Source organism: Epinephelus fuscoguttatus, linkage group LG20 (assembly GCF_011397635.1).
Source record: "Epinephelus fuscoguttatus linkage group LG20, E.fuscoguttatus.final_Chr_v1".
Classification (NCBI taxonomy): domain Eukaryota; kingdom Metazoa; phylum Chordata; class Actinopteri; order Perciformes; family Serranidae; genus Epinephelus; species Epinephelus fuscoguttatus.
This window is the reverse complement of record NC_064771.1, coordinates 18,360,002-18,386,883: the sequence shown is the minus strand read 5'-3', so window position 1 is coordinate 18,386,883 and position 26,882 is coordinate 18,360,002. Positions and strand designations below refer to the sequence as shown.

At 40.5% G+C, this 26,882-nt stretch overlaps 1 protein-coding gene across 1 annotated transcript; it reads left to right on the top strand.

Moving 5' to 3' along the window:
• Nucleotides 1–1,289: 1,289 nt before the first annotated feature.
• LOC125880838 (integrin alpha-M-like) lies at nucleotides 1,290–26,842 on the top strand. The gene is made up of 30 exons (XM_049563611.1): nucleotides 1,290–1,533; nucleotides 4,918–5,020; nucleotides 5,177–5,274; nucleotides 6,842–6,912; nucleotides 7,056–7,173; nucleotides 8,547–8,671; nucleotides 8,876–9,024; nucleotides 11,455–11,605; nucleotides 11,692–11,842; nucleotides 11,988–12,061; nucleotides 12,307–12,424; nucleotides 13,311–13,447; nucleotides 13,553–13,699; nucleotides 13,788–14,003; nucleotides 14,097–14,230; nucleotides 15,732–15,874; nucleotides 15,960–16,114; nucleotides 17,482–17,607; nucleotides 18,248–18,321; nucleotides 21,088–21,229; nucleotides 21,317–21,415; nucleotides 21,497–21,576; nucleotides 21,664–21,750; nucleotides 21,860–21,929; nucleotides 22,037–22,135; nucleotides 22,289–22,369; nucleotides 23,088–23,198; nucleotides 23,372–23,485; nucleotides 23,566–23,676; nucleotides 23,767–26,842. The coding sequence occupies exons 1-30, from the start codon at nucleotides 1,497–1,499 to the stop codon at nucleotides 23,854–23,856; spliced, it is 3,411 nt and encodes a 1,136-aa protein (XP_049419568.1). The 5' UTR covers nucleotides 1,290–1,496; the 3' UTR covers nucleotides 23,857–26,842.
• The last annotated feature ends 40 nt before the right edge of the window (nucleotides 26,843–26,882 follow it).

Here is a 26,882-nt window from a genome sequence, read left to right as displayed (position 1 = left end):
ATTGGAAGGCATTTTTTCAGCTCAGGACACACATGCGAGTACCTCTGCTTTTTAAAATTAAAGGTCTTAACACAGAGTAGATACAAAATACACGTAGAAATATAGTTTACTGAATTATAAACACAGGACACAATTTTGTGTTTGGGTCCCGCTGATCCCAAATAGCTAGGAGAAATCAAAAATACGTACCAAACAATAGCTCATGTCAATTAAGGTTAGTTAGTTAGTCACCAGAATAAAATATTGGTATTGTCTTTTTCTGCAAACCAAAGACAGGTTAACTCATTTCATACTGATCATATCAACATTTCTAAAGGGATGTAGTTTATATGTATATGAGGTGAGATTCTTATCATTAAGAGGAGAGAAAGGTGGATGGTGTGACACCTAGTATGTGAAACACTTGCTTAGCAACAGACCACTGTTAGGTGAGTATTTTTAACCCTAACCAAGTGGCCTTTGTGCTTAAACCTAAGCCTGCATTAACCACAGTGGTGTCACAACATAAAAATGAAAGCAAAAACCTCAACTTTCAACATATCTGCTCCATATGAAACCTACAAATGTAACATATTTGTGATTTGAGGAAATGTACAATACAAACATTTCTTCTGGCGATAGGGTTGACTCCTCTACAAGCTGGTGGTGCCTGCCTCCTATCAGCTGGTACACAGGCTCATAGATGGGATGAGACAGAGCAGAGGAAGTAAAGCAAAAAGGAGAAATGGACCTTTTCTATTTTTAGTTTTCTTTTTGTGAGACAGCGCATTTAAACAGTGCTTTCGTGTGTGTTCAGTTACCTATGATGAAGTTGGGCCAGATAATGAATTCAAATGTATTTTTGATATGAAATTGAGCTTCCTCTTTCCCCAGTCGGTCTGGGAAGGAGACGAGAGACATCAACAATACTGCCAAGGAAAAAAGGAACCATTTTAATGTGTCAAGGAAAGCAAGCAGCTTGTGCCTTAACGCACACAGCTGAATGCTCAAGAGGCCTGTTTGTTGTTGCTGCTGTGGATACGGTCAAAACTTTGAAGTGATGAAATAATGATTCAGTCCGATAAGAACAATTTCATGAAAAAAAAACCCACAACCAGTATCTAACAGGCACTTCCTTTTTTTCTGCAAGGAATTCAGCACCATACCTACCAAGAACTGTGAGTTGTTTTATTTCATTATTGATCGTTATATTTTTTTTTTAAACAGCCAACAAACAATTAAACAACACCTATGCTTTGTGCACCCAAGCAACAACACTTCAAATAAAACAGAAAGTGTTGCAACTCCTCCTACATCAGAGTTCCTCTAACTGGCTGCCTTAGCACTGAGCCGTCACCTTTTGATTTCTGCATTTTGCTTTCGACATCCCCCTCCTTGACAGTTTCTGTGGTAGAAATAGTTAAGTGGGTTGCCAGAAAGCACAAAAGTTGCCAAATACAAGCGTATGAGCTCAGAGGATACATCACCCTTGTAGTACTTTTCATGGGAGTAACACAATGGACTGGATAATTATTACTGCAGTATTCTTGTCAGGTAAGAAAATTTAAACCTCCTGTTTTTGCCTCTTTATTAATATTTGTGCCAGCAGTAAAAATAAGATCCTGTCATTCCATTTAATGACATTTTCTGACTTATTTGTGTTCCTATAATGGCATCCTGGAAGCCTACTATTATCAGTTATTACACCAGGTCTCAAAAACTATTAACTGTCATAACAATATGTACAAAAATTAAGATGATCAATGCCACATTTGTATTTCATCCTCTGTGAATTAAACTACGTGTGTCAATACTTCCTCTAAATGTTCTCATTTTAAGTGTAGAAAATGTTTGTCTGGGAACATTATGGCTTTGTACAATTACAATTACATTACAAGTATAGTGCAAAAAAAAAAAAAAATTGAGTCAGACTTATGTCAGATGATTTTTGACCTTCTAAACCTGCGATTTTGCCGCTGCATCTGTCACTGTAATGCCATTAAAAGTTTGCACAGAGTGGATGTTTGTCCTATTAGGTGTATGACAGACTTAAAAATAAACACATGACATTTTGTCAGGGCCCGGCACACACCAAATTTGGTCAACATTGGCCTCAATTCAAAATGGCGCAAAGGTGGGTGTGACTGACAGACTTTTATCAAGGCATGAAATCCAACACAAATGAATTTTTGCTTCTCAGTCTGATGGTTTAACACCTCTCACCTCAAACTAAATGCTAGTTTCTTTTCTTGTGGCCACCTGTGTAACTGAATGTGAGATCCTAAATTATAATCCATCACTGTGTTCATTCATTATGTATATCTGCTTAGTGAGTGCTGGGTTACAGGGTGACTGGAGGCGTTGGTCACTCTAGACAGGTCAACAGTCTGACATCCTAAATCGTTATTATGCATTAATTAAAACTTTCTGTAAACAGCCTGCAATGGAACTCTACGTAGGCGTGTTTACCAACTCACATCCTATTCATCTCTGACACTTGTTCTCAGCGGGAACTGCAGCCACCTTAGTGATATTATCTGCTGCTGGTGGTTTAGTTTAGTTCAGAATGTATTTAGTGATGCACAATCAAGAAATGGAGACACTTCCCCACCTAAAGCTCTACTAACCATGAGAAAAAGGAGAACCTGAGCATGTTAGTCTATATATATATATATTTTTTTATATATATATAAATATATATATACATATATACAGGCTACCAAAATTCAGGAATATCTACCAGAGGTGTCAGCCTGCGGTTCAACAGATCTAATAAGAGGAAGCTGTTATCTGCTCCCACCTCTTGTAACGCTGAGGAACTATGAGGAAACATTTTTTCAAGCCAGTCAGTGTTTGTGTCTCACTGACCATTTTTAGAAAATCTCTATGGCCAAAAAAGGAAAAAAAAAAAAAAAAAGGAAGGAAGGCTTTAAGCAAGAAAATCACTCATCGTCAGAAAACCCCACGCCAATTTCTGCTGTTAAAATTCCATGGCTCTCCTCCTTATCCTTCCGCCTCTAATGTCATTTGCCAGAAATTACCACAGCGCACTGAAAACAGCCAGTCAGAGCCGAGAAGTCTCTAACGCAGCTGTCAGTTATATTAATCACTGCATGTAGACTGCAGTTAAACTGTCAAACTAGGCAAAACTGATCAATTATGAATCAAGATTCTGTCACTGCATTGTATATTTCTCACCTCAAATGTTCTCAGAAACAAATTTTAGTGTACTGTTTAGTTATTAAATGAGAAAGTTGGTGACCCAGCTGCCATGCTGGAAACAGTTAACCAAAGTACCAACAAGCACCGCCCACCAGCCGGAGTAAACTTTCTCATTTTACAGCGAACAGTACACTATAATATGCTGAAAACATTTGAAGTGAGAAATAGGAAATGCAGTAATCATGATTCATATTCAATCAGTGCTGCCTAGTTTGACTGTTTGACCTCGGTTCATGAGCAGCAATTGACATGATTGACCAACCTGGTCTCACTCAGAACTCATCAAATACTGACACTTGGTCACAAGCATTCGGCATCAAATATCAACGCCCAGAGGTACCCTTCAGCAGCCTGTTTTTGTGTGTGGGTTTTTTTTTGGCTTTTGCCTTTAATTAATTGGACAGTTTAAGCACACGTAGCAACAGGCTAGAATCAAGCCTGCGGCCACTGCTGCCAGAACATGGCCTTGGCAGCATTTTTTGTCATTCTGAGCATCTCCTGTAGTTTAAAGAGCAAGAGAGTCAGCATAGAGTGAGTGGGAGGTGGTGGATGGGTCAGTGGGAGAGATGGGATGGGAGAGGTCACCATTGACTGAAACAAAAAGTAAATCGAGTCATTTTAATACCATCATAGCGTGCCTGTGCCATAGGCTGTAAAAATAATAGATGTGGCCACCATGACTTCACCCAATGGTTTATAGACTCCCATTTTGAAGGCTCAAGTTTGGCATTTCAGCTGTCACCATCTTGATTTTTTGAGCCCACTCACTCCGAAGTCATCAAAATCCAGTGCTTGGGCAGTGACTTGCGGCGTCAGACAAAAAAGGCCATCCCTTAACATCGGCATGATATGCAATTAACTATAACGGCGCTTGGTGGCGTCAGGGGGAAACACAGCAGGACAAGGATGAAAGTTAAGGTGGCGAAAGTCCAAGTAGGGCAGCCAAGATGGGTGGTGGATGGATCTAACAAACACCAACTTTCACCAAGGAGAGTGGTGTTCACGTCCCATAAGACTCTAAAGCCAAACTGCTGTTTCCCCCCCAAAATGTAACCGCGTGCATTTGTTGTTGAAGGAGAAAAAACAATAATTTGCGGTGTTGTACCAATGTCGTGCTTTTATTTTGAAAGAGACTGTATGTAAACGTTAAATTTCCTGAGAAAACTGAAGTGTATCTTGAAAGACAATGCATGTAATCAATCAATCAATCAATCAATCAATCAATCAATCAATCAATCAATTTTATTCATAAAGCCCAATATCACAAATCACAATTTGCCTCACAGGGCTTTACAGCATATGACATCCCTCTGTCCTTAGGACCCTCGCAGCAGATTTGCTGCCAAAACCGAAGTTTATTTTGAAAAGAAACAAAGCATGAAACAAGCGTAAATTGGCACGCCTGGCTCAACTGGTCATTATTATGTCATTATTAATATCACTAATTGTTAAGGGCCTTTATGTTTAGAATTTGAAAATTTCAGTTTTTAGCGCCCCCTTGTGGTATTATCATAAAAGATGCTGTGGCAGACATTAATTCACAGCGCTAGACCCTTTGAATTAACTAAAAGCAGCACATAAAGAATACATTTTCCAACAAAATCAAACACGTGTCATGCAGAATCATTTTAAAGTTGCAGTAACAGTCTGCACAGAGTGGGGTTAAATCAGATGATCAGATTAAAATAGTGGGGTTCTTTCTTCTTCATTCCTCAGTGTTAAAAACCACACTTGGTTTCAATATCGATCCCAAGGCTTGGAAGGTCCTGTCTAACCCTGCTGAAGGATTTGGATACCAGGTGGTGCAGAGACCATCCAGGTAAGTCAAAGCATGGATGTTTAAACATGAGCCTTTTCAGTCATGTGTGTCTCACTCTAATGTCTGATAAAGCACGTAGCATTTATTGTCATGTAGGAAATAAAATGTGTGTCTCATTTGGCTCTTTTCTATATTTGTCTGGTTGTATTTCGACAGCTTGCTGGTCAGTGCTCCTCTTTACCAGTATTCACAAGATGGAAGGGGACAGATATATGCATGCTCCACCGACAGCTGCCGTGAAATACCAGTTTCATGTAAGCAATTTCTCATTTCCAAATGCTTCATATACACTAAACTAAACAAGTAATAATTCTGATAACCAGTCATCATTGAAAGAAATTACAAGCATGAGGAGCTTGGTTAAGAACTTCTTAAGACCAATGTTCAAGAAGATCTTATGTGGACTACCTTATAGATTTAGTTTCAGGATAATTCTAGAAAAGATACTGAGATAGCTTTTCTCAAAGTATCTTTTGTGTGTTGATTTTAGTAGTTAACAGATGAATTAAAGCAAGAACAAGAATTTGTTGTTGTTTCCACTACAGTTCTGTTTGTTTCTGCATATTTTAAGGGTGTTTTCACACTTGGTCCTTATCAGCCCTCTAAGTGGTGACTCAGCATTTTTTGGGTATATGTGAACATGCCGAAAGAACTGGTTGGCTTCAAGTCTGCTGTGTGGTTTGCTTAATCTGTGCACTGTGAACACAAGGCGCTCCAGGTTCGCTTTGCTCTTTGCCATTGTATTCAGCCCTCTAGACCACATGCTGTTGCACTGGGACGCTTGGAAAAACAGACGAAACCACATCAGCTTATTTCGTCTGTTTGTTCAGGCAGGATGCAGGACGAGGAGTAGGTTGGTCCACAGAAGATACTGCATGTCTCCAGATGTGGAATGTAGAATACAGTCTACAGCATAGAAATGCTAAGGTTCTCCTCTTATTTTAAGTTCATCTGAAAGTGTGGGCGTCATAACCGCACTGCAGTGACACACTGAAGTAAAAACAAAACTATGTGGGCTATGGTGTGAACAGAGACCCCATCGTGCTGACATTGACCAGAAAGAGAACTGAGTCCTCTTTCAAATGAACTGACAATGTGAACACAAAAAGGCCTGAGTTTTGTCGTTGCATCTACAAATGCAAGTCTAGACCCTACCATGCAGAGTGAAGGCCATATCAACAGCATCCAGAAACACTGCCAGCTTCTCTGAACCTGAGCTCATCTGAGATGGCCTGACACAAAGTGGAACAGTGTGCTGTGGTCTGACGAGTCCATATTTCAAATTGTTTTTGGAAGTCATGGACATCATGTCCTCCGGAATAAAGAGGAAAAGAGCTATCTAAGTTGTTACCAGCTCAAAATTCAAAGCCAGCATCTGTGATGGTATGGAGGTTTGTTAGTGCTCATGGCATCATGGGTAACCTGCACATTTGTGAGGGCACCGTGAATACAGAAAGCAACATACAGGTTTTGGAGCATCATATGCTGCCATCCAGACGGCGTCTTTTTTAGGGATGTCCCCGCTCATTACAGCAGGACAAGGCTGAGCCTCATTCTCCATGTGCTACAACAGCCTGACTTCATAGAAACAGAGTGCAGATACTAGACTGGCCTGCCTGCAGTCCAGACCTTATGCTTTACACAGCGTCCCAACTTTTTTGGAATTGGGGTTATAGTCATCAGACAACAAAAGGAAGTATAAAGAGGTATATTACTGGCGGGAGCTTGTTTGTAGTGGTCACTGAGACTGTTGTTATGTTGCTATCACAAATTGTCTTGAATCAGTTTTTTGAACCTGACTGACAAATGTTTTCAACGCAGTGCCAGATTTTGCCGTAAACATGTCTCTTGGTTTGACAATGACAAGCAATCCCTCCACACAGAACACCGTGGTGAGCCATTAAACTGCAAATATTCACAATTCACTTCAACTTTTCTTTGTCTTTCTGGTGAAATCTCTTTCTTGCTGCCTTACATCAAACACACAGTAAAGACAGCAACATATTATTTACTGATCAGGACTGTCTCGTTTCAGGCATGTGGTCCAACCATCCCAAAGGACTGCAAAAGTATCACCATGTACAGTGGTGCATGCTTGCAGATAGACAGTTCAAACAGAATGATAGATCGTCTTATACCTTCTTCTAATAAAGGTAACACACACACACACACACACACACACACACACACACACACACTTTTCTTGAGTGGTGAGCCTTTAATTCATCCCTCTTCATATAAACAGCTAACCGGACCATTTTAAAGTATTTTGGAACAAAAATCTTAAGCTAGTAGTTCTCAAAGTTTCGATGACTGAGTCATGATGATGTTCGAGTTTGATGTCGTAATGCAAACACATGAGGCCCCAGTGCAGCTAACTTTGGCTTAAACCGTTTCCTGCAGCACAGAGCAGGCGAACTTTAACATCTTTCATACTGGGGACTGAGGACACTGATTTCAAATGCATGACGACATTTAACAGACCACTTGCATGAATATTTCTCTTGGTTTGAAGTGAAAAACAGATTGCTGTGCTCACTGTTGGTTTTCATTAGGAATGTCATAACAACATGAGAAAGAAAAAACATGAATATCTGTATGTGAAATGGGTGCAGGAGGATATGGGGCGAGTTTAGCTCGCTAGTAGTTCTGAAGCAGGTCTTCATGGGATGATCTTGTGTCTTCGCAAAACAGATATTAACTCAATCATCAAGCGGAGTCAGAGGGACTTGAGGTGGCTCCCGCCTCCCTTCTCTCTCACACACACACTCACACACAGTACCTTATCGGAGTGTTGTCATCATGACTCAGTTTGTTACAGCTGACTCACAAGACATCATGTGCAGTAACGCAACATGAAGGAAACAGCATGGACATACGTATTCATGAACAATCTGCGTTAACCATGCACTCCCACACTTTTACACCAACTACCTCAGCTTTGACTTATATATTATTTATAAGCAACCTGACTTATATCATCCATACTAGTCACTTGTTGGTTTTTTGCATCTTCCTGTTGTCTAGTTTTATATTTGCACTATATTTGATTTCATATTTGCTATACATTTGGTTTTCTGCTAATGTTATTTTAGTCCATGTACATTGCACTCTTTGTATCTGCAGCCCTTCAGCTTTGTATTGCAACTGCCTCACAGCAATTTCACATGGGATAAATGAAGATCTTATCGTATCTTATCTTATCTTGTCTTATCTTATGTCATTCAAAGAAGCAAATGCAAATACTGAGACAAAAATGTTTATAGTTCAGTTTACAGTTTATATTCTACAGGTATAATTTAACACAATGCCCCGTCATATGATCATCTTGCACCTCTTACAGCGAAATAATTACATATAAATAATACTACGTGTTGTGGTCTCTCAAATGATGCAGGTACACTGGAAGAGTGCAAGGGGACGTTGTATTACATTTTCTGTGTTCTGTTTGCTGCATTTTTAGGGCGTGAAATGTGTGAAAAAATGCTTGAACTAACTTATAAGTGGCTTGAAATCTCTTTGACAGAGTGCCGATCAGCAGACATAGCGTTCCTGTTGGACGGTTCAGGCAGCGTATCCGGAACGGATTTTAAGACAATGAAGACTTTCGTGAAAAAACTGGTCCACTCACTCCTGCCATTAGATACAAAGGTAATGTTATGTTTACACTACCAGTTTGTTCATAGCACAGACTCTGAGAACTCATTTCTGGGGCAATGTTAACTGAAAGGGCTAATTTCACAATCCTTTATCATTCGTCAGTTACATTTACGAATTTAAGAGTTGATGTTTAAATCACTAACAGACTGTTGAATTTGACTGTGCTGCATTTTTCTTTTTCTCCTATTTTTGCAGTTTGCTATTGCCCAGTTCTCCCATGTTCCCCGAGTAGAATATTACTTTGATGATTTTTCCTCTGGAACTAAATCATGGGAACAAAAAGTCAATGACATTCAGCAACTACGGTCAACAACTTACACAGCTGAAGCCATCAAGTTTGTGGTGTAAGTGCTGTCATCATGCTGACATGAAGAAGTTCTTAGGAATTCCTTATTTAAGTTAAATCCCAAAATGTACTGAATCTGTCAAAACGGGGCTAGGTGAATTTTAGTGAATTTTTCTGCATTAATTTTTGCCTTTTCTGTATCACTTTATGATGTGAACATCTTTAACTGTATCTAAAAAAGTGCCCTACTACTTTCATGTATTTGTTGGAGTTGACAAATGCACATTCTAGCAACCAAAAAAACCCAAACAAAAACACTATTTATTGATTAGATTACAGATTTCACTGGGTTTGAACATTGTTGGAAACATTTAGGATAATGTAATGACACCATACCATACTATACCATACCATACCATACCATACCATACCAATTTATTTATATAGCACATTTAAAACAATAGAGCTGAGACCAAAGTGCTTTACAAGTAAAAGAAAAAACAGGTAACAACGCACAATCACAACTCATAAATTAAAAAAAACATACACAGCGTCACATGAAGAACACCAATCACTCAGGCTGTGCTTGAAAAAGCCAAAGAATAAAAATGTGTCTTGAGGCGTGATTTAAACACCTGCAGAGTGGGGGCTTGCCTAACATGCAGAGGCAGCTCGTTCCAAAGTTTTGGAGCTGCCACTGTGAAAGCCTGATTTCCCCTGAGCTTCAGCCTGGATTTAGGGACAGCTAGGAGAAGCTGATTGGAGGACCTGAGGGACCTTGGAGGGACATAGGGTTCCAGCAGGTCGGAGAGGTAGATGGGTGCCAAGCCGTTAAGGCACTTGATAGCAAACAGCAGAATTTTGAAATCAATCCTATAGCGCACAGGAAGCCAATGGAGGGAGGCAAGTACAGGACTAATGTGCTCTTGCTTACGTATACCAGTTAGCAGACGAGCAGCGGCGTTCTGGACTAACTGTAAGTGAGAGATGGAGGCCTGGCTAACACCAACATACAAGGCATTACAGTAGTCAAGGCAAGATGTCATAAAAGCATGCATTACAGTTTCAAAAACAAAACGTGATAGAAAAGATTTAACCCTGGGCAGCCTCCTGAGCTGGAAGAAGCTCTTTTGCACTACATCATTTATCTGTTTGTCCATGTTTAGGTCAGAGTCGATTTAACGACACAGCTAATCAAAGTATATATCATGTGTTTAGTCATGTTTGGACATTTTAATGTGGAAATGTTACATATCATATCCTTAAAGCAGTTACATAGAAGCATTTTGGCTTCCCAAAAGCTTCATTTCTTAGTATCATCAAGGTCTTAGGACTTTTCTGAACAAATTTGAGGTGGGTCTGATTAACCTGCTAGAAGGAGGACATTAAAATATAAATGTTGTTATTTCCTGTTGCAAGTAAGGGGCTGTATGAATAGGATTCAAACTTCCTCCATTGAGGTGTTTAGGCCATGACTGTCATCATTTGTGTGAGACAGATGAGAAGGAGAGATATGACTATGTGGAGTGAAGTTGTAACAGCTTTTGTTGTCATGTCAAAACATCGAAATTTGCCAACCCCCTATTGACGAAAACTCACAGTTTTGATAATAAAGCGTCATCCAGGTCTTATGGCAGTTTTGGCCAAATTCAAAGTGGATCTGTTCAATTTTGTGGAAGATGTACATCAAAGTATACAACAATACATTTCCTGTTGTCGGTAGTGGGCGCTATAAATATAACTAATGATTGGCATGTAGATGTGTTCAGGGCGGGACTGCCATCAATCCTGTAAAGTCTGGGGAAGATTGGACCATGTATGCTGGAGTTACAAACCACTTCCTGTTTGGTGACAAAACATAGAAGTTTGACACCTTACCAAGGCTACATAGTTCGATGAAAACTCAAGCTTTGAACAACTTTTGATGTCCAATGTCTTGAGATGGTACACACCAAATTTGAAGTTGATTGGATCAAATCTGTTGGAGGAGTTGATTAACGTACGACCCCTGGAAATGGCAAAATATGCATAAAAATTCCACATAAAATTCAAAAGTGTCTGACTTCCTGTTGGGTTTAGGGTATGGCTCCAAGAGACTATTTTATACGTCTTAGGGTGTTACATGTGCCTAACCAGTTTCATGTATGTCGGCGAAGTGAGCCATTCTGAGACCCCCCAAGATATCAAATTGTTCACCAGATGTGATGTGTGTGCAAGGTTTCATGAGTTTTTGAATATGTTAAGCCCCTCAAAAATGCGATTCATTTGAAGTAAGGAGAATAATTTCAATAGGGTCCTCGAACCGCATAGTGCTCCGGCCCTAATTACATATATAATTACATATAAACCAGTTTTCTTGCATTATGGTAAACTAGGCACCCCAGCAAAACATCTATTCACTGTGAAAAGTCAGACTACTAATCATGTGATATGATAAAATGCATTACAAAAAGGTGTACTGAAATCTTTCAGCCTTTTTTTGTGACAGACAAAATATTTTCACGTCAACAAGAGGTTCCAGATCTAACGTGAAGAAGGTCTTGATAGTCATTACTGATGGAGCATCTCATGACCGGGATTTATTGCCATCTTCAGCAGCCTTAGCTGAGAGGGAAAAGATTGTTCGATTTGCTATTGGAGTAAGTTCTACTCAGTGAATTCAAGACCCTAATTAACTCTGTTACACAGCACAACATGTCATGTCACTTGTTTTTAACATCTTCAGGTGGGAGACGCATTTAACAAAGTTGAAGCAAAAAATGAACTGAACACCATTGCATCATCTCCCAAAGGCAACCACGTGTTTCAAGTGGAGAACTTTGACGCTCTCGAACAAATACGACAGAGTTTGCAGGCCAAAATCTTCTCTATTGAAGGTATAGTTGTCTACATTAAAAAAACAATTATTGCCAAATATTACACACATCACATGTCAACCTGCAAACAAGCATGATTTTTGTGTGGATCAGTTTGCTTTAATTGAGTCTGATTTGTAATTTGTAAAGTCCTTATTGGTTACAGGATCGCAAACAGGTGGGGAGTCACTGAAAATGGAAATGGCTCAAGAGGGATTCAGTGTAGCTTATGTGCCTGAGGTAAAAACAAACAAACAAAACAAAACAAAAACAAACAAAAAAAATGACACAAACACCTTTTGATGATGGAAAATTCAGATGTATTTATAATGTATGCAACACACATTTTCTTTGGACAATCACTTATGACACACGAGTAATTATTTTAATCACCTCCTTCTTTTACTTTAATATCTAAGTTTAAGATTTAGTGAAAATGTGTAACAAAATGAATCAGTTTAATTTAAAATCCGTTTGAATTAAAGGGAATTCAGATGGCTGTGGTTGGTGCTAATGTGTGGAAGGGAGGCTTCCTGCAGTACTCACTCACAGGCCAGAAGATCATCTCCTTTGAGCCGACTATAGACGCTGACAGTTATCTGGGTAAGGATATAAATACAAATGTGAAATGTACATCACAGACTTGCATCTTTTCTCTTCTCTCTGAATTTTAAAGTTATTATATACTGTTTATTGTGTATTATTTTATTTTTATATGTGTTTTATGTTACATTTGAAATGCCTAAAAAGAGTGTCAGTCAGATGAAGTCAGAGTACAAATCATGATTTTTTCACAAAAGTTTTGAAAGAGCAATGTGTAGGATTTAGTGGCATCTAGTGGTGAGGACTGCACACTGCAACCAGCTGAAACTTTTTTTCCAAATGCCAAGCATGAACTCCCAGTTAGGATTCCTCCAGTGTTTGTTGTTTAGAAGATTTTTACTGGGAGCCAGATAATTGTAGAGGTCTCTTCCTCTCCAAAGCAAACGGATCAGGTGATTAAAACCAGTAAAAACACTGAATAAAGTAGTTTCACGTTAAAAAAATCGATCGGTGTTATTGTGATGCTGCTCATCGCAGAGGAGCGGCTAACAACAGTCATGAATGGCCCTACCTGGGGCCAATGTTTGTTTTGTCCATTCTGGGCAACTGTAGAAACATGGCATTGCAAAATGGCGATCTCTTGGCCGAGGACCTGCTCCCTTTGTCAAGCAGGTATGGCTGCAGCTGAAGCGGCTGCATGTCCCGCCCACTAGTTACATGACTTGCCCACCACATCTACACGTCAGTCCATGATCAGCCCCCTTTGCCCCTTGGCTCAAAAGACCTGAAGAAAGTGCTAAGTTAGCGTTTATCTAGCAATGAAGTATTAGGTTAAAAAAGAGATGGTTATTATTAGAATTAATAATGATAATAATAACTAACTTAAATCTGCAAAACCAGACAGTTTGCTCTGAGTTGACTTTTAACTGATGGGCTCTAATTTTAGGTTACTCCATGGCAGTCGCTAAAACAAGGCAAGGCACGCTGACAGTTGCTGGTGCTCCAAGATATCATCACAAAGGATCTGTGGTGGTACTTACCCATGAATGGAATCGCCAAAATATCGAACCCTCTCAATATCAGGTGTGCATTTACTATTAAGGACAATGTGAAGCATGTTTCTTTTTTAAAACATTAAAAGTTTGCTTCTTTTATGTCATTATTTTTATTGATCATTTGTTTACACAGTCTCAGAGTGGTGAATATTTTGGGGCTGCTGTTTGTGCCATGGATGTGGATCGTGACGAATTCAGTGATCTAATCCTCATATCTTCCCCTATGTTCGTGGACACTGACAGAGAGGGAAGAGTTTACGTTTGCAGCATTAGTGGTTTGGTAAATGTCAGTTTTATCTGGCGCAGTTAATCTATTTGTGTTTTTATGACCGTGTTAACTTTGACTCTCATCCTTGTATACTCACCAGAATGTGGAGTGTCACTTCGATGATTCTCCGTCAGTGCTGAAAGGGGCTGCATCTGTCAAAGGAAGGTTTGGGTCTTCTCTTGCTGTCCTGCCTGATCTTAATGCAGATGGTCTCAATGAGTTGGCGGTTGGAGCGCCTTTGGAGAACAACGGCCAAGGCAGCATCTACATATTCCACGGCGAAGGAGGAGGAAGAATCAGTCTTTTTTACTCACAGGTGGGTAAGAAAAACAGATCTAGTATGTATGGCTTTAACACTATCTTCAATATAAAGATTTTCAATTGGATTAAAATATTTCCATTTACATAGAGAATTGCTGGCTCTGATGTCCGGCCAGGACTGCGGTTCTTTGGCATGTCGATAAGTCAGTCGTCTTTTGACCAAAGTAAGGACGGTCTGCCTGACTTAGCTGTGGGTTCGAAGGGCGCAGTTGTCTTACTCAGGTCAGTCCAAGATGCTCCTGTTACACAGGGTGAATACTGGTTAAGTGGGACTGTTCTTACTGAGGGGGTTGAGTTCCCTTTTTGTGTGTGTTTTTCTTTTATCTTCTGTATAGTATAGCAGAGCTCCTAAGCTATTTTGCATAGTACACTGCTCAAAAGATTAAGGGAACACTTGATGGTCACAGTTTAACACCAAGTCATTTAAACTTCAGGGATCTCAGTCTGTCCATTTAGGAAGCACAAGTGATTGTGAATCAGTTTCACCTGCTTTGGTGCAAATTAAAGAAACAACAGGTGCAATGGAGAGGCAAAAGCAAGACAACCTCCAAAAAGGGAATGGTTTTACATGTGGTTGCCAGAGACAGTTGCTCTCTCCTTATCCTGACTGATTCTCCTCTAGTTTTGGGTTCTGCTCGTGTCCTTGTCACTAGTAGTAGCATGAGGTGGTTTGCACAGGTAGTCTGGCTCCTCCAGGATGACACATCCAAAAGTAGATTTGCAAGAAGGTTTGCTGTGTTTCCCAGCATAGTCTCAAGAGCATGGAGATACCAGGAGACTGGCCATTACATGAGGACAGCTAGACAGGGCCGTAGATGGGCTTCAACCAACAGCAGGAATAGTATCTGCTCCTTTGTGTGAGGAGGAACATGAGGAGCACTGTCGGAGCCCTACAAAATGACCTCCAGCAGGCTACAGGTGTGCTTGTTTCTGACCAAACTGTCAGAAACAGACTCCATGAGGGTGGCATGAGGGGCCTGACGTCCTCGAGTGGGACCTGTGCTCACAGCCCAGCACCATGCAGCTCGATTGGCATTCACTAGAAAGCGAAAGCACTAGAACTGGCAGGTCAGCCATTGGTGCCCTGTTCTCTTCACAGATGAAAGCAGGCTCACACTGAGCACATGTGACAGGCATGTAAGAGTCTGGAGATGCTGTGGTGAACTTTATGGTGCCTGTATTAACATCCGGCATGACCAGCTTGGCAGTGGGTCAGTGATGTTCTGGGGAGACCTATCCTTGGAGGGTCACACAGACCTTCATGTCATAGCCAACCTTACGATCCAGGACACCATCCGCCAACTCATCAGGAGCATACCCAGACGTTGTCCAGAGTGCATACAGGCACATTATCAGTTGGTTCAGCCTGTGATTTCAATTGTTTTACTTTGATTTTCAATGTGATTTTGAATCCAGCCCTCAGTGGGTTGATGATTTTGGTTTCCACTGGCTGTTTTGTTCTCAACAAATTATACAATTTACATCAGTAAGATTTTCAACTTAAATAATTTGTTCACCAAGATCTGATGTGTGATTTAAGTGTTCCCTTTTTTATGAGCAGTGTATTATATTAAGAGCTAAGACATTTGGATCATAATTAAAAATGAGGCAGAAGGTAAATTATCATAAAGTGTCCGACTTTACCCATATTCACCCCATTTTACCCTTAAGTGCAACTCTACTATGATCAATCAGTGTATTCTCCTACTCTTTCAATTTCCAGAACAAAGCCTATAGTAATGGTTGAAGCTGCAGTGTCATACAGCCCAAACCTAATCCCTATTCAAAACACAGACTGCTCAGCACAACTGGAGCACACAGCAAAAATCTGCTTTACCATGACCAGACACTCCACAGTACAACGAGGTGCCTGATTCTCTACTGCCCATACATTTAAATACTTGTTTTAAATACATGAGTAACCTCTTAATGAAACTCTAATCCATTCCAGCTCAAGCACGGATCACATATACTATAAAGCTGGATGCCACCCGCAAAGTCCCAAATAACCGTGCTGTTATTAGCGAGAAAGTACGAGAGGTGACTGAAGAAGTTATTCTTGACTTAATCCGTCCACAATGCAGATCAGTGAAGTTCTTTGTTGAGGTGAGTTGCTAGATGTACACAACTTTAAAATCTGATAGATTCACGTAGTTTTTGGCTTTTGAAGAACCTGTTTAATTGGAAAATCACAGCCTTTCTCACAATGAAAAAAAAAATCCCATGTTTAATAGAGAGGGAAAGTCCCTCCCCTTACTGTGGACCACCGTGTTTTCGGGGAAAAATATGCATGACAGTTAGATAATTTTTTGATCCCGTTTGAATTATGGCATGGATTACACATGATGATGGTTGATTTAAAAGATAATAATGCAAGTCAAAAAACTAGAGTTGCTGGATAAAACACATAAGGTAAGCTAACGTTACATTTGTGTGTGGAACATAGCTAAGTTACCCAGCTAGCTGGTATTGACGATGTATATGGTGTGAGACGAGAGATTTAGGGTGCTTTCACACCTGCCCTGTTTGGTTCGGTTCAGTCAAACTCAAGTTTGTTTGGGCAGGTGTGAACACAGCAATCGCACTCGGCTGTGCACCAAAACAACCGGACCGAGACCTTCTTGAAGAGGTGGTCTCGGTCCGGTTACAAACAAACTCTGGTGCGGTTCGTTTGTGGTGAGAATGTGTTCCGACCTCGATCCAAACCAACTGCAGTCACATGACACATTGTTTGGGTTAAACATGAGCATGTTACAGTCCTGGAAGATTATTAATGTGCACCTCCTCCTGTACTGCCTTAATATGCACATTCAGCACATCCAATGCATCAAAACATTGTTTTCTAGTTGGAGCCGTGCCTCGTTTTCAAACTGTATGGTTTGACTAAAATGAACAATGACAGCAATATAGTCCATGATGACCAGCGCTAAAATCAACCTGCGTAGTTGTCCCTCCATTGTGACATTAGAAAGTGTTGCATACTCTTCTTCAGCATGTTGTTTACTTCCTGGATTTTTCCCACATGGAAATTCTGACCAATCAAGAGCAGTTTTCTCGCTCAAGGCATTTTATCTGGTCCGCTTGTAAATGCTGCCGTGAGAACATGAACCAACTCTAGGCAATTATGCAGCTTTGTAACAAAATTAGTCCCTGATTCAGACCAAAGCAAGACAACTCTAGGTCTGAAAGTTCACTGAGCAGTTTCACACAAAATTAATGGTACTATGACAAACTGTGACAGTCCTGACTTGCAAAACTATATTTTCAATTGAAAATCATGTGTAATTCATGGCACAATTCAAACAGGATCAAAAAAAGCATTTGTCTCCGCATGTTGACTACTGGACATATTTTTTTTCTAAAATAAGCTCCCATGGGAGACACCGGAAAGGGATAGACTTAGCCTCTCTGTACTCATGTTGTGTTCACACCCTAAAAAAATGGTATTCCATAATAGTACCTACCTCTTTCAGGCTTGTACAGATGATTCTTTCAATGCTCTTTACAACGAACTCAAATTCACCTTTCATGGTGTGCCTTCTGACCAAAATCTCAGTCCGAGTCTCGCCCTGCAGGCGCAGCAAACCACCACTCATCCTGTAAGTAGTCTCTAAAGACCTTTAAAGAACTTGCTGAGACATGGTCTTTATTTTCTGTCACAGTATTAACTCAAGCACAAAGGTTAGCCTTTGTGAATGCAATAGTAACAGCTTCATCACCTTTGTCTCAAGCCTTTTATTAGTGTATAATCACCTGAAAATAAGAATCATTGTGTTTTTGTTACCTTAGAATAAGCTGTTTATATCTACATAGGGAGCAGATCCTTGACCATGGAATCCACCATGTTGCACTGCCGTGTTTCCTACAGTAGCCCAGAATGGACAAACCAAATACTGGCTCTAGATAGGCCCATATGTATTGTTGCGTTGCCTGTCCGTGATGAGCTGAACAGCATCAGAAGACAAAGGTTTTGAATGTGAAACTACATAATTTAGTGTTCTTACCAGTTTAGAACAGTTCCATTTGTTTAAGAGAGAATTTTACCTCTGCTGATAATTCAGCTCCCGGGAAAAACCTCCTGAACAATTAACACTGAAGAAATTCTAACCGGGAGTTCACACTTGGCTCATGGGAGATGTTTCAGCTGGTTGCAATTTGCAATTCTTACCACTAGATGCCACTAAATCCTTCACACTGCTCCTTTCACCAACACTCTGTATTTCAAACTGTCCTCCACAGTTAGGGTTTGAGATCAACTGCGGCACAGACAACCAGTGTGTAGATAGCCTGAAAGTGGACTTCAACTTTACCAGGTGAGTCACAAGAGTGAAGTCTAACTTTGGTGTGTGGTCACATGGTCTCTTATACGCAAGTGCAAGGGGTTTGCACGCCAACTGTACAGCACACTGTTTTACTTACAGTGTATTCTTTCAGGTCTTGGGTTCAGTACAGGCAGAAATAGTTCAGCTATGCCTCTTTCACTGTGAAATATCATAGATGGTTTTATAGTTTTCAAGTCTTTTTTTTGTACATTGTTGAACTGTTGGATGTTACTGTCACACAGTGGCATCGTTCTAGGCAGGGGCATTGTTGACTTTGACAAGATTTTTAGATTTAGTTTAGTCCCAGCTGCTTCCTGAAAATTGTGTTTGGTTTAAAGTCACATTTGTGTCTTTTTTTGTTTCGTATAAGTCAAGTTTTAGTCAGTGGAGTCATTCATTTTCCATAACTGCTTATCCTGTTAGGGGTATTAATCTAATAAGCTATTAGTCAGTTGAATTCGGTTTTGATTTTAATAAATGTTTAAGCCATAATTCTATCAGACAATTTAATGATACTGTAATGGATATGGCAGAAGGATATTTTTCCTGGCTTTATAAAACTCGAGTGAGAAGTGAACATACCTCGATCTTGTGTTCAGCTACCTCACATAGACCTATCATAGACTTTAGAGATCCCTGTCTCTTTAGCAACACCTTGAGGCTTTTACTTGAAATGTCTCATTTACAGGATGAATTGTATTCACCTCTGTGTTCCCTTTACTTTTTGTCTGATGTCATCATCAGATAAAAATTTGTATTTTTTTCATGTATCATGGATGAACAGGCCTACTGGGCACAGGCCCTGGGGCCCAAAGTATCAAGGCCCGCATTTAGTCCTCACCTGCAACATGTCACTTAAATTAACATGTACTGATGGGAAGAGACTCAAAATGACCATAAAGAGACACAGCACAACCCAAAAGAAGACACAGAATGACTAACAAGCGTCACAGTAAACACAACCCTGGGCACTTGATACTATTATGTAGGACAGTGGTTCCCAACTGGTCCAGTAAAGGGGTCCAAATTTCTCCTTCATTAGTTCACATTCCACACAGTTAAATATATTCAGGATCATGCTTGCGCTTGGTCATGTAGTCAAGCTAGTTGTCTCTGTCTCTGTTAAGCAGCTGTCCATTAGTCATTCACTCTACAGCAGGAGACAGCACTTGAAAATAAAAGCTCTGTGCAGGAAATCCAGTGTTCTTCAAAATAAAGTGTGTTTTTTACAAACTTGACACATTCATAAGTCACTTGCGGTCCATTCAGAATGGACCTGAGACCCACTTTTGGACATCAACCCATCACATGGGAACCACTGACTTTGGACATACACTCATGTAGGGCTCCCAGAGCTTGGTGGCTCACACATATATTACTAAAGAGTCAGCATTTGGCTGCCAGGCTAAAGGTAAGGGATGTGGGCCTACCTGCTGCCTTGCAGTCCGGATACTGATCCGATGGCTGTTACTCTGTCAGCTCCCCTCTGTGGTCCTACACTGCTTAGTGTCAGTGCTGCATTCACAGTTTATTTATAGACATTAAACACGCAGATAATATCTTGAAACAAAACTTCATAGAGAAATGGAGGCTATTCCACCATCTGTCCTCCTCATGGCGCTTAGAAACATCTCTCATCAACTCTGGTCGCACACCTGGTCCGAATCATCTCTCTTAATTACTTCGGCATGCCGCCTTTCAAACTAACACAGGCTCTATGTCTTGGTGAGCCCAACCCACCTAGCCTGACAGCTAAAAGGAAAGTGTGCCAACACAAGAGACACAAAATGACCACAAAGAGGCACAAAACCACATCAAAATGCACAATGACTACACAGAGAGGTAAAACCACCACAGAGTGTTTGTGTCTTGCTCCTATGTAGGACAGGGGTCGCATTCAAAAACATTCTGAGAACACTCTCAGAGAGCTCCTAACTTAGCCTAAAACATTTTTAGTAAGGAGTCCTAGCTTGGGAGTGATTTAGGAAAGTTCTTAAAGCAACTCTGAGCAAGGAAGGGACTAGGGATGGGCATCAATTTTCGATTATTGTTAAGGATTTTGATCGATCACAAATAATTTTGCTCAATAGTCGCAGTGTTTCCCTTGCAATGCTACAGGCCTGGCAAGCCGGCGTGCCTACGACACCCCCCACCAGACCTATGCCAGGCAAAAAAATCATAAACAGACGGAAGCTCTCATCACTCTCCAAAGCCTCAGTGGCTTCCCTTGAGACCTCTAAAAACACTACGCCATTGAAAGACGGTGGTTTCGCTGAAACTGAAGCCTGTAACCCCTGGCTGGTAACGGTTGTAAACACCCAGGGGTGAACTCTTCTTCCTCTTTGGCCTGGGGGGTTGAAGCTCAAGCTGGGGCAGCTGCGCGTTCTTGTGACGACAGTCTGCACTGCACTCTTTTGTTTTCTCTCTTTTTAAATACTTGCTTATCATTAATCGATAATTGATTTTTAATTTTTTTGATGATCCAATAATGAATTTTGATCGTTTACTCATCCCTAGAAGGGACAGAAACTTTTACCTTAGTGAGGAGGTGTGGTTGACACAGACACATTACCACACAAGTACAAATGCTCACTATGGCGTAGGCGCACAAGTATAAATCCCGCTTAAGATGGCAAACATGCATGGTAACATGCTGACGTTAGCATTAAGCTGTGCCTCAACCTCAGAGAGATGCTACTATGGCTGAAGACTTGTTCTCCTCCACCTTCACCTTTCTCTTTCCTCATAATCTATCAGTTCCTCCGTGGTTAAAGTGGGCATTGATGAACTGCTGGATGTCACCGTCTCAGTGGAGAACACAGAGGAAAACTCCTACAACAGCCATGTCATTCTCACGTACCCTGCTGGGTTCTCCTATAGGAAGTTTACAAGTCTGCAGGTAAGGTGTAACCTGTCGGCTTCTGTTCATCTTGACTGCGCTCTGGTGTCACACAGCAATTCAAGTTTTGTTTGTTTCTGATAAAAGGGAAGAATAGAGTGCAACTCCTTGGACAGTGAAGACGGCTTAACGCGAGGAAAGACAGACTGCACTGTTGACAAGCCTATTCTTAAGAGCAAAACAAAGGTTTGTTGTTGGTACAGAAGCATCTTTTCTCACCGCTGCAGAGACAGGAGATACAATCTGATCTTGCTCGTTTCATTTCAGACTCTCTTCATCGTCTCCTATGGAATCGAAACCAACAGTCAACTTGACAGGAGGATTTTTGTCACTGCAAATGCTACCAGGTACTGCTCAGCTGTCTGCTTACAACAATACGCAAGAGTACAATTATCCATTTACCATTTGTACAAATGATTTCACCTCTCTGTTAGTGGGAATCAGGTGCACTCACCCCAAAGCGAACCCTACAAAAAGAAAGGGATTGATGTGAAGTACGGCATTTTTGCTACAATTGAAAGGTTTGTGTTATTTAAGGTGAAACAAAATAAATAAATTAAAAAGTAATAATCATTTTAATCTGGTGTAATATTGCCCAAAATGCATCACATTTTTAAAATGTCTGTTCAGTTTTCTCAGCTACACCAATTTCTCTTACGGAAAGAACGATTTGCAGAAACCGGTCCAACAACATATTGTGGTAAAATATCTTATCAGTAATTAATTCTAAGTTCATTTGCTTGAGTTAGACTTCATTTTAATGCTTTTTAATACCAACAACCTTTTTCTATTCTCCCCTTCTCTTAGGTTACAAATGACATCAGAGCACTGAATTTCACTGTGGTGATAAATGTGCCAGTGAAGCTTGGTGATAAAGACATCTGGGTGGATTCAGACAGTTTGACGGTAACGTGGGAACTTGTATTTACCCAACCTCCCTCATAAATGTCTCAAATGTAGCTGTTTTTATGCAACTGCAGCATCATGCATGGATGATTGTGGTTATACGGAGACCACATCTGGTCGCTCCTAAACTGACATGATGCGGCTCTATTTCAGATTCCAGAATGCCAAAAACACACAGATAAGGAACCTACCGACACAGATTTTGTTGCCAAGATTGAGAAAACTAAGACTGTGGTAAGTTCGATGAGGAGCTACATCTGTGTGAGGGACTGTTCTTTATTTATCAGAGGAAGGGAGTGGCTGGGATGTGACTTTGTTGTTGCAGCAAACAGCACAGGACTATTTGTCTGTCTGTCTGTCTGTCTGTCTAAAACCAAAATGCAAGAGATTATCACACTGAGCCGAAACGAGTGCTCATAACTTTGATGAGTAACATAAATAAACAGTCTCAAACAGCATTTTGCTGTTGTTTTTAGTGTGTGGTGTTTCACCGCCGGCAAGGTGTGGAGTGGAGGAGAGACAGGGTTGGAGAGTTGATGACAGCTGCACTTACTGCGCACTGTGCATGAAACCTTCGCTGGTACAAACACCTGTGTGAAAGCTGATGTAAAACAAAGAGCCAGATTGGGCTCAATATAGCTCAGTAAAGCCTGTCAGTTAAAATGTGCCTTGATCGACTCTTATAACGATCTTTGAGATTGGATCAGGACTTAGCATGTAAAATTTAAGAGTTAGTTAAGATTTGGTTATAACTTCTGCTGGAACCCTTCACTGCATTCAAGGACCAAAAATCGGATGATAATTACAGTTTCTAGTGATGATAAATGTGTGATTTCTACGATTATTTTAAGAAAACATGCATATCAAACCAGCTGGGAGGTTTTTCCATCTAATTGGAGTGTGCAGACCTGAAAACAGTGTTCTGTGTTTTCTGCCTCTGAATCACCAACAGGACTGCTCTGTAGCCAGGTGTAGGGTGTTCAAGTGCAGCAGGTTCATGGGAAGACTGGAGAGTAGAAGGTACAACATCTCTGCCAACCTTAGTTCTGGATGGATCGAGCAGGTAACTGAAGTGTGTGTTTGATGTTCAACAAACTGAAGTGCAGCATTTCAGTATTTTGATTAAAACAGCTCCCTGACTCTGTTGTGGTAAAATATCTTTACAAATGATTTTGCATTGAAATGTAACAACGCTAAACATCAAATCATTCCACTTCTCATTTTCTCCTCAAACAGATTGGACTTAGATCTGCCAAATTCCTCCTGACCAGCACAGCCACTCTGGAGTATGACGGAAACCAGTACATCTTTATTTCAGCAGCGTCTAATAACAAACCTCCTGTTCGCAAGGTGATTAAACGTTGTTTTCACTTATTGGGGTTTTTAAAGAGCTTGAAATTTGAGCCGCACTCTGTCATTACACCTCTCAGATCGAGACAGAGGTAGAAGTGTACACTGAACCAGACTTCACCAAAGAGATTATAGGAGGATCCCTGGGAGGGTTGGCTTTCCTCGCTTTACTCACCGCTGGCCTGTATAAGGTGAGACACTTAGGTGACACAATTAGGTTTTCATCTTGTTTGTTTCTTTTCATTTAATTATTTTGCATTTCTTTGTTATTTTTTTCTCAGGCTGGATTTTTCAAGAGTAAATATCAGGACATGATAAAAGATGATGCTGCAGATCCAGGGGTTGATGGAGACGCATCAGCACCAGAATAACAAATACAAAATCAGATGATGTCCCACAGACACCAACTGTTTCCAGATCCAGTACTTTAATACTGTAGTATTAGCCTGCTGATCGCAGCTGACTGCAAAACCATTACATCTATACCATGATCTTTATGATTATCTCTGATTAGTTCACATGTGCCATTATTCAGAGCTGTACTAGTTCTATAACATTTTGCCATTTCCAGGAATGTACATGATTTGTATGGAAGAGGACCACTTTGGATTCATTCAACTAAAAAGCTTGGCTGTGTCTGAAATCACTCCCTTGCTCACTCATCCACTATTTCCTGTAGTAGAGGCTTTCAACCAGGAGGTCAGGACCCAAACGGGTCATAAAATGAAAAGAAGCAACTAACTGTAAATCAATAATGTTTAGTTTTACCTAGGGATGTCAACTGCTAAGAATATTTCTGACCAGTTACGCATGTTGGTCTGCAGGTTTATTTTGCTACTCTTTAGTTAACTGCACTGTGCGCTATTCAAAGCTAATGTTAGCTAGCTGTGCCACTCATTCTAAGCTAGAAGGGAATAGAAAAAAATGCTAGTAATGTGTTTCTGTTGAAACATTGTGCCCACCCTCTGTTCTCCCCACTGAATAAGCAGCTCAATTTTAAGCCACAAACCCGCTGTAGCATTGCTAACTTCTGTTCGTACCGTTAGCAGTGTCAGCGCAGTTTACGCTAAAGGGGTTTAGCACCTCAAAATTAAAGACACACCATCAAGCGCATAGTGCTGTTGTAATGGAGATGAAAATCCACGCTGGACTGAAGTGCTGAGTCAAACCAAGTCAAACTAAGCTAGCAACTTGTTGTGGAAAAAACAGCATGTTTCCGTAACAAAAGTAGCGGTCATTGCTGAATTGACCTATGGCTAAGTCCCGCCCTCAAACGCGATGAGCCAATCATAGTGCGTATAGCCATTCCCATTATACACTCAGACATTCTCTGCCTGGACGTCCATTGAAATGCATTACAGAAAGTCAGTTTTGTTCAGTTTTATGAGCTTTTTCGGAGATTTGAAGTTTAAACATGGTCAAACGGTGTGCATGGGGTACATGCAACGCCGACACAAGGTATCCTGAGAGGCTGGGCGACGAGGTGTATTTTTTACACTTTAAACCACATCTCAACCGAGAAAAGTGTCTCCTTTGGATAAAGTTGTGCGGTAACGTTAGACCACATCAACTCAACGTGAATAAGATTAACAATGATGTCTACATCTGTTCTAAGGTATGTCAACATCATGTTTGAGGCAACATATTGTCACTTTGCTGGAAAGAAATATAAAGTTATCTTTAACATCTCTAGCTAACGTTAGCTAAAGTTAGCCTAACGTTAGCTCCTAGCTGCTGTTCATCATGTCACCTTGTCTGCTGGGAGTTCATTAGCCTATTTTTTTGTAGTTTTGTACTTCGGTGATCGTACATCATTGTTAGCTGTTGTCCATAGGGCTCTAGTTAAGCTAACGTTAACTTCTGGAGCTTAGCTTCATTAATTTATCTGTAATCACAGAGATAACAAAGATTGGCAAACATTATGCTGAATGATTCAGTGTAAATACTGTAGCACCAAACTAACAGAGAGACACTCTTGGTAAAGAAAAAAGGCCGTTATCCTTTTCTCATATTCTGAGCCAAAAACCTTAACTTCAGTGACACTTTAACTTGTTGTCTTTGATGGTGACAGCAACGAGATGCAGTTCACAAGCGTACACTGTGACCTGTAAATTTTGGCTTGTAATTTTGCTTTTCATCGACCTTCTCAACAATAAAATGATGAATATATCCCTCCAATGCGTAGCTTAGGCCCTTTTGGTTACTTCTCAATGACATCTGATCGTTATGTCTCCAAAAATTATCAATTCCCTCCTGCGAAATGCCGTGTACTGTGACACCTGCCATATTGCCCAGTAACTGAATGTTGATAGTTTGTGGAGTGAGTGGGGAGGGGGGCGTGGCTTAGCCATAGGTCACTTAGCAGCACCACTTAACCAGCTAGCTCACACTCTGGTGGTGCACAGTGCAGAGCAGCCAAGGCTAACAATGGCTAACCAGACACAACTACATCACAAAACATTAAAATCTCACCCTCTTGAAATGGACATTGCTTTGAAAGAGTAACTAAACCTCACCTCAGGATTTCGACCAAAGTGACTCCTCCCTGGGCCATGGACAAGAGTATCAAAATGGGCAGTGCTGGCTAAGACACACCCAGTCACTCATTGTGCTGCCTCTAGACCACACACACATTAGCTCCATTAACAATGAACAACGATAGCACCCACACTTGAACGCAAGTGAAAGGTCGTACGAAGTGGTTGCTTTTTTTTTTTCTCTTAAAAATAAACCAGTTAGTTACTGTTTAGAAGGTGATAGGATAATAAAAGCAAAATAAGCCAAAACTGACATCCCTAGTTTTACCTCTTTAGCTCACTAAAAATGATTTAAATTGAACAGTCTGATCAGAGACGTCTCAGACATGCACCCTGTGACCAAGGACCTCATGTAGACATTGGTACGTATTAGGGAGACAAAATTAATTTATTTAAAAAAAGGTGGGAACTACTTAACTTATATCACAGATGCACGATAATTGTATAAAATGGTGGAGGGTGAATGTTGTGCCATTAGAGAGTGATTTCAGACACAGCCCATGTGATGCCATGCGGCAGGAGGCTTTACAAAATGACTGTACATTTTTCTGACTCAAATTTTGGACTGAATAACTCACTGTTTGGCTACAGTGACATTTTTGCTTTTGTATTTTCTGCAAGCTATGTGTGTCAATTTGTAGAATTTATTGTGAAGTGAAAAACACAGCATGACCACCTGGACTCTGGTTTTATCCCATCTTGTACTGTAAAACTAGCATGACCACCTGGACTCTGGTTTTATCCCATCTTGTACTGTAAAACTAGCATGACCACCTGGACTCTGGTTTTATCCCATCTTGTACTGTAAAACTAGCATGACCACCTGGACTCTGGTTTTATCCCATCTTGTACTGTAAAAC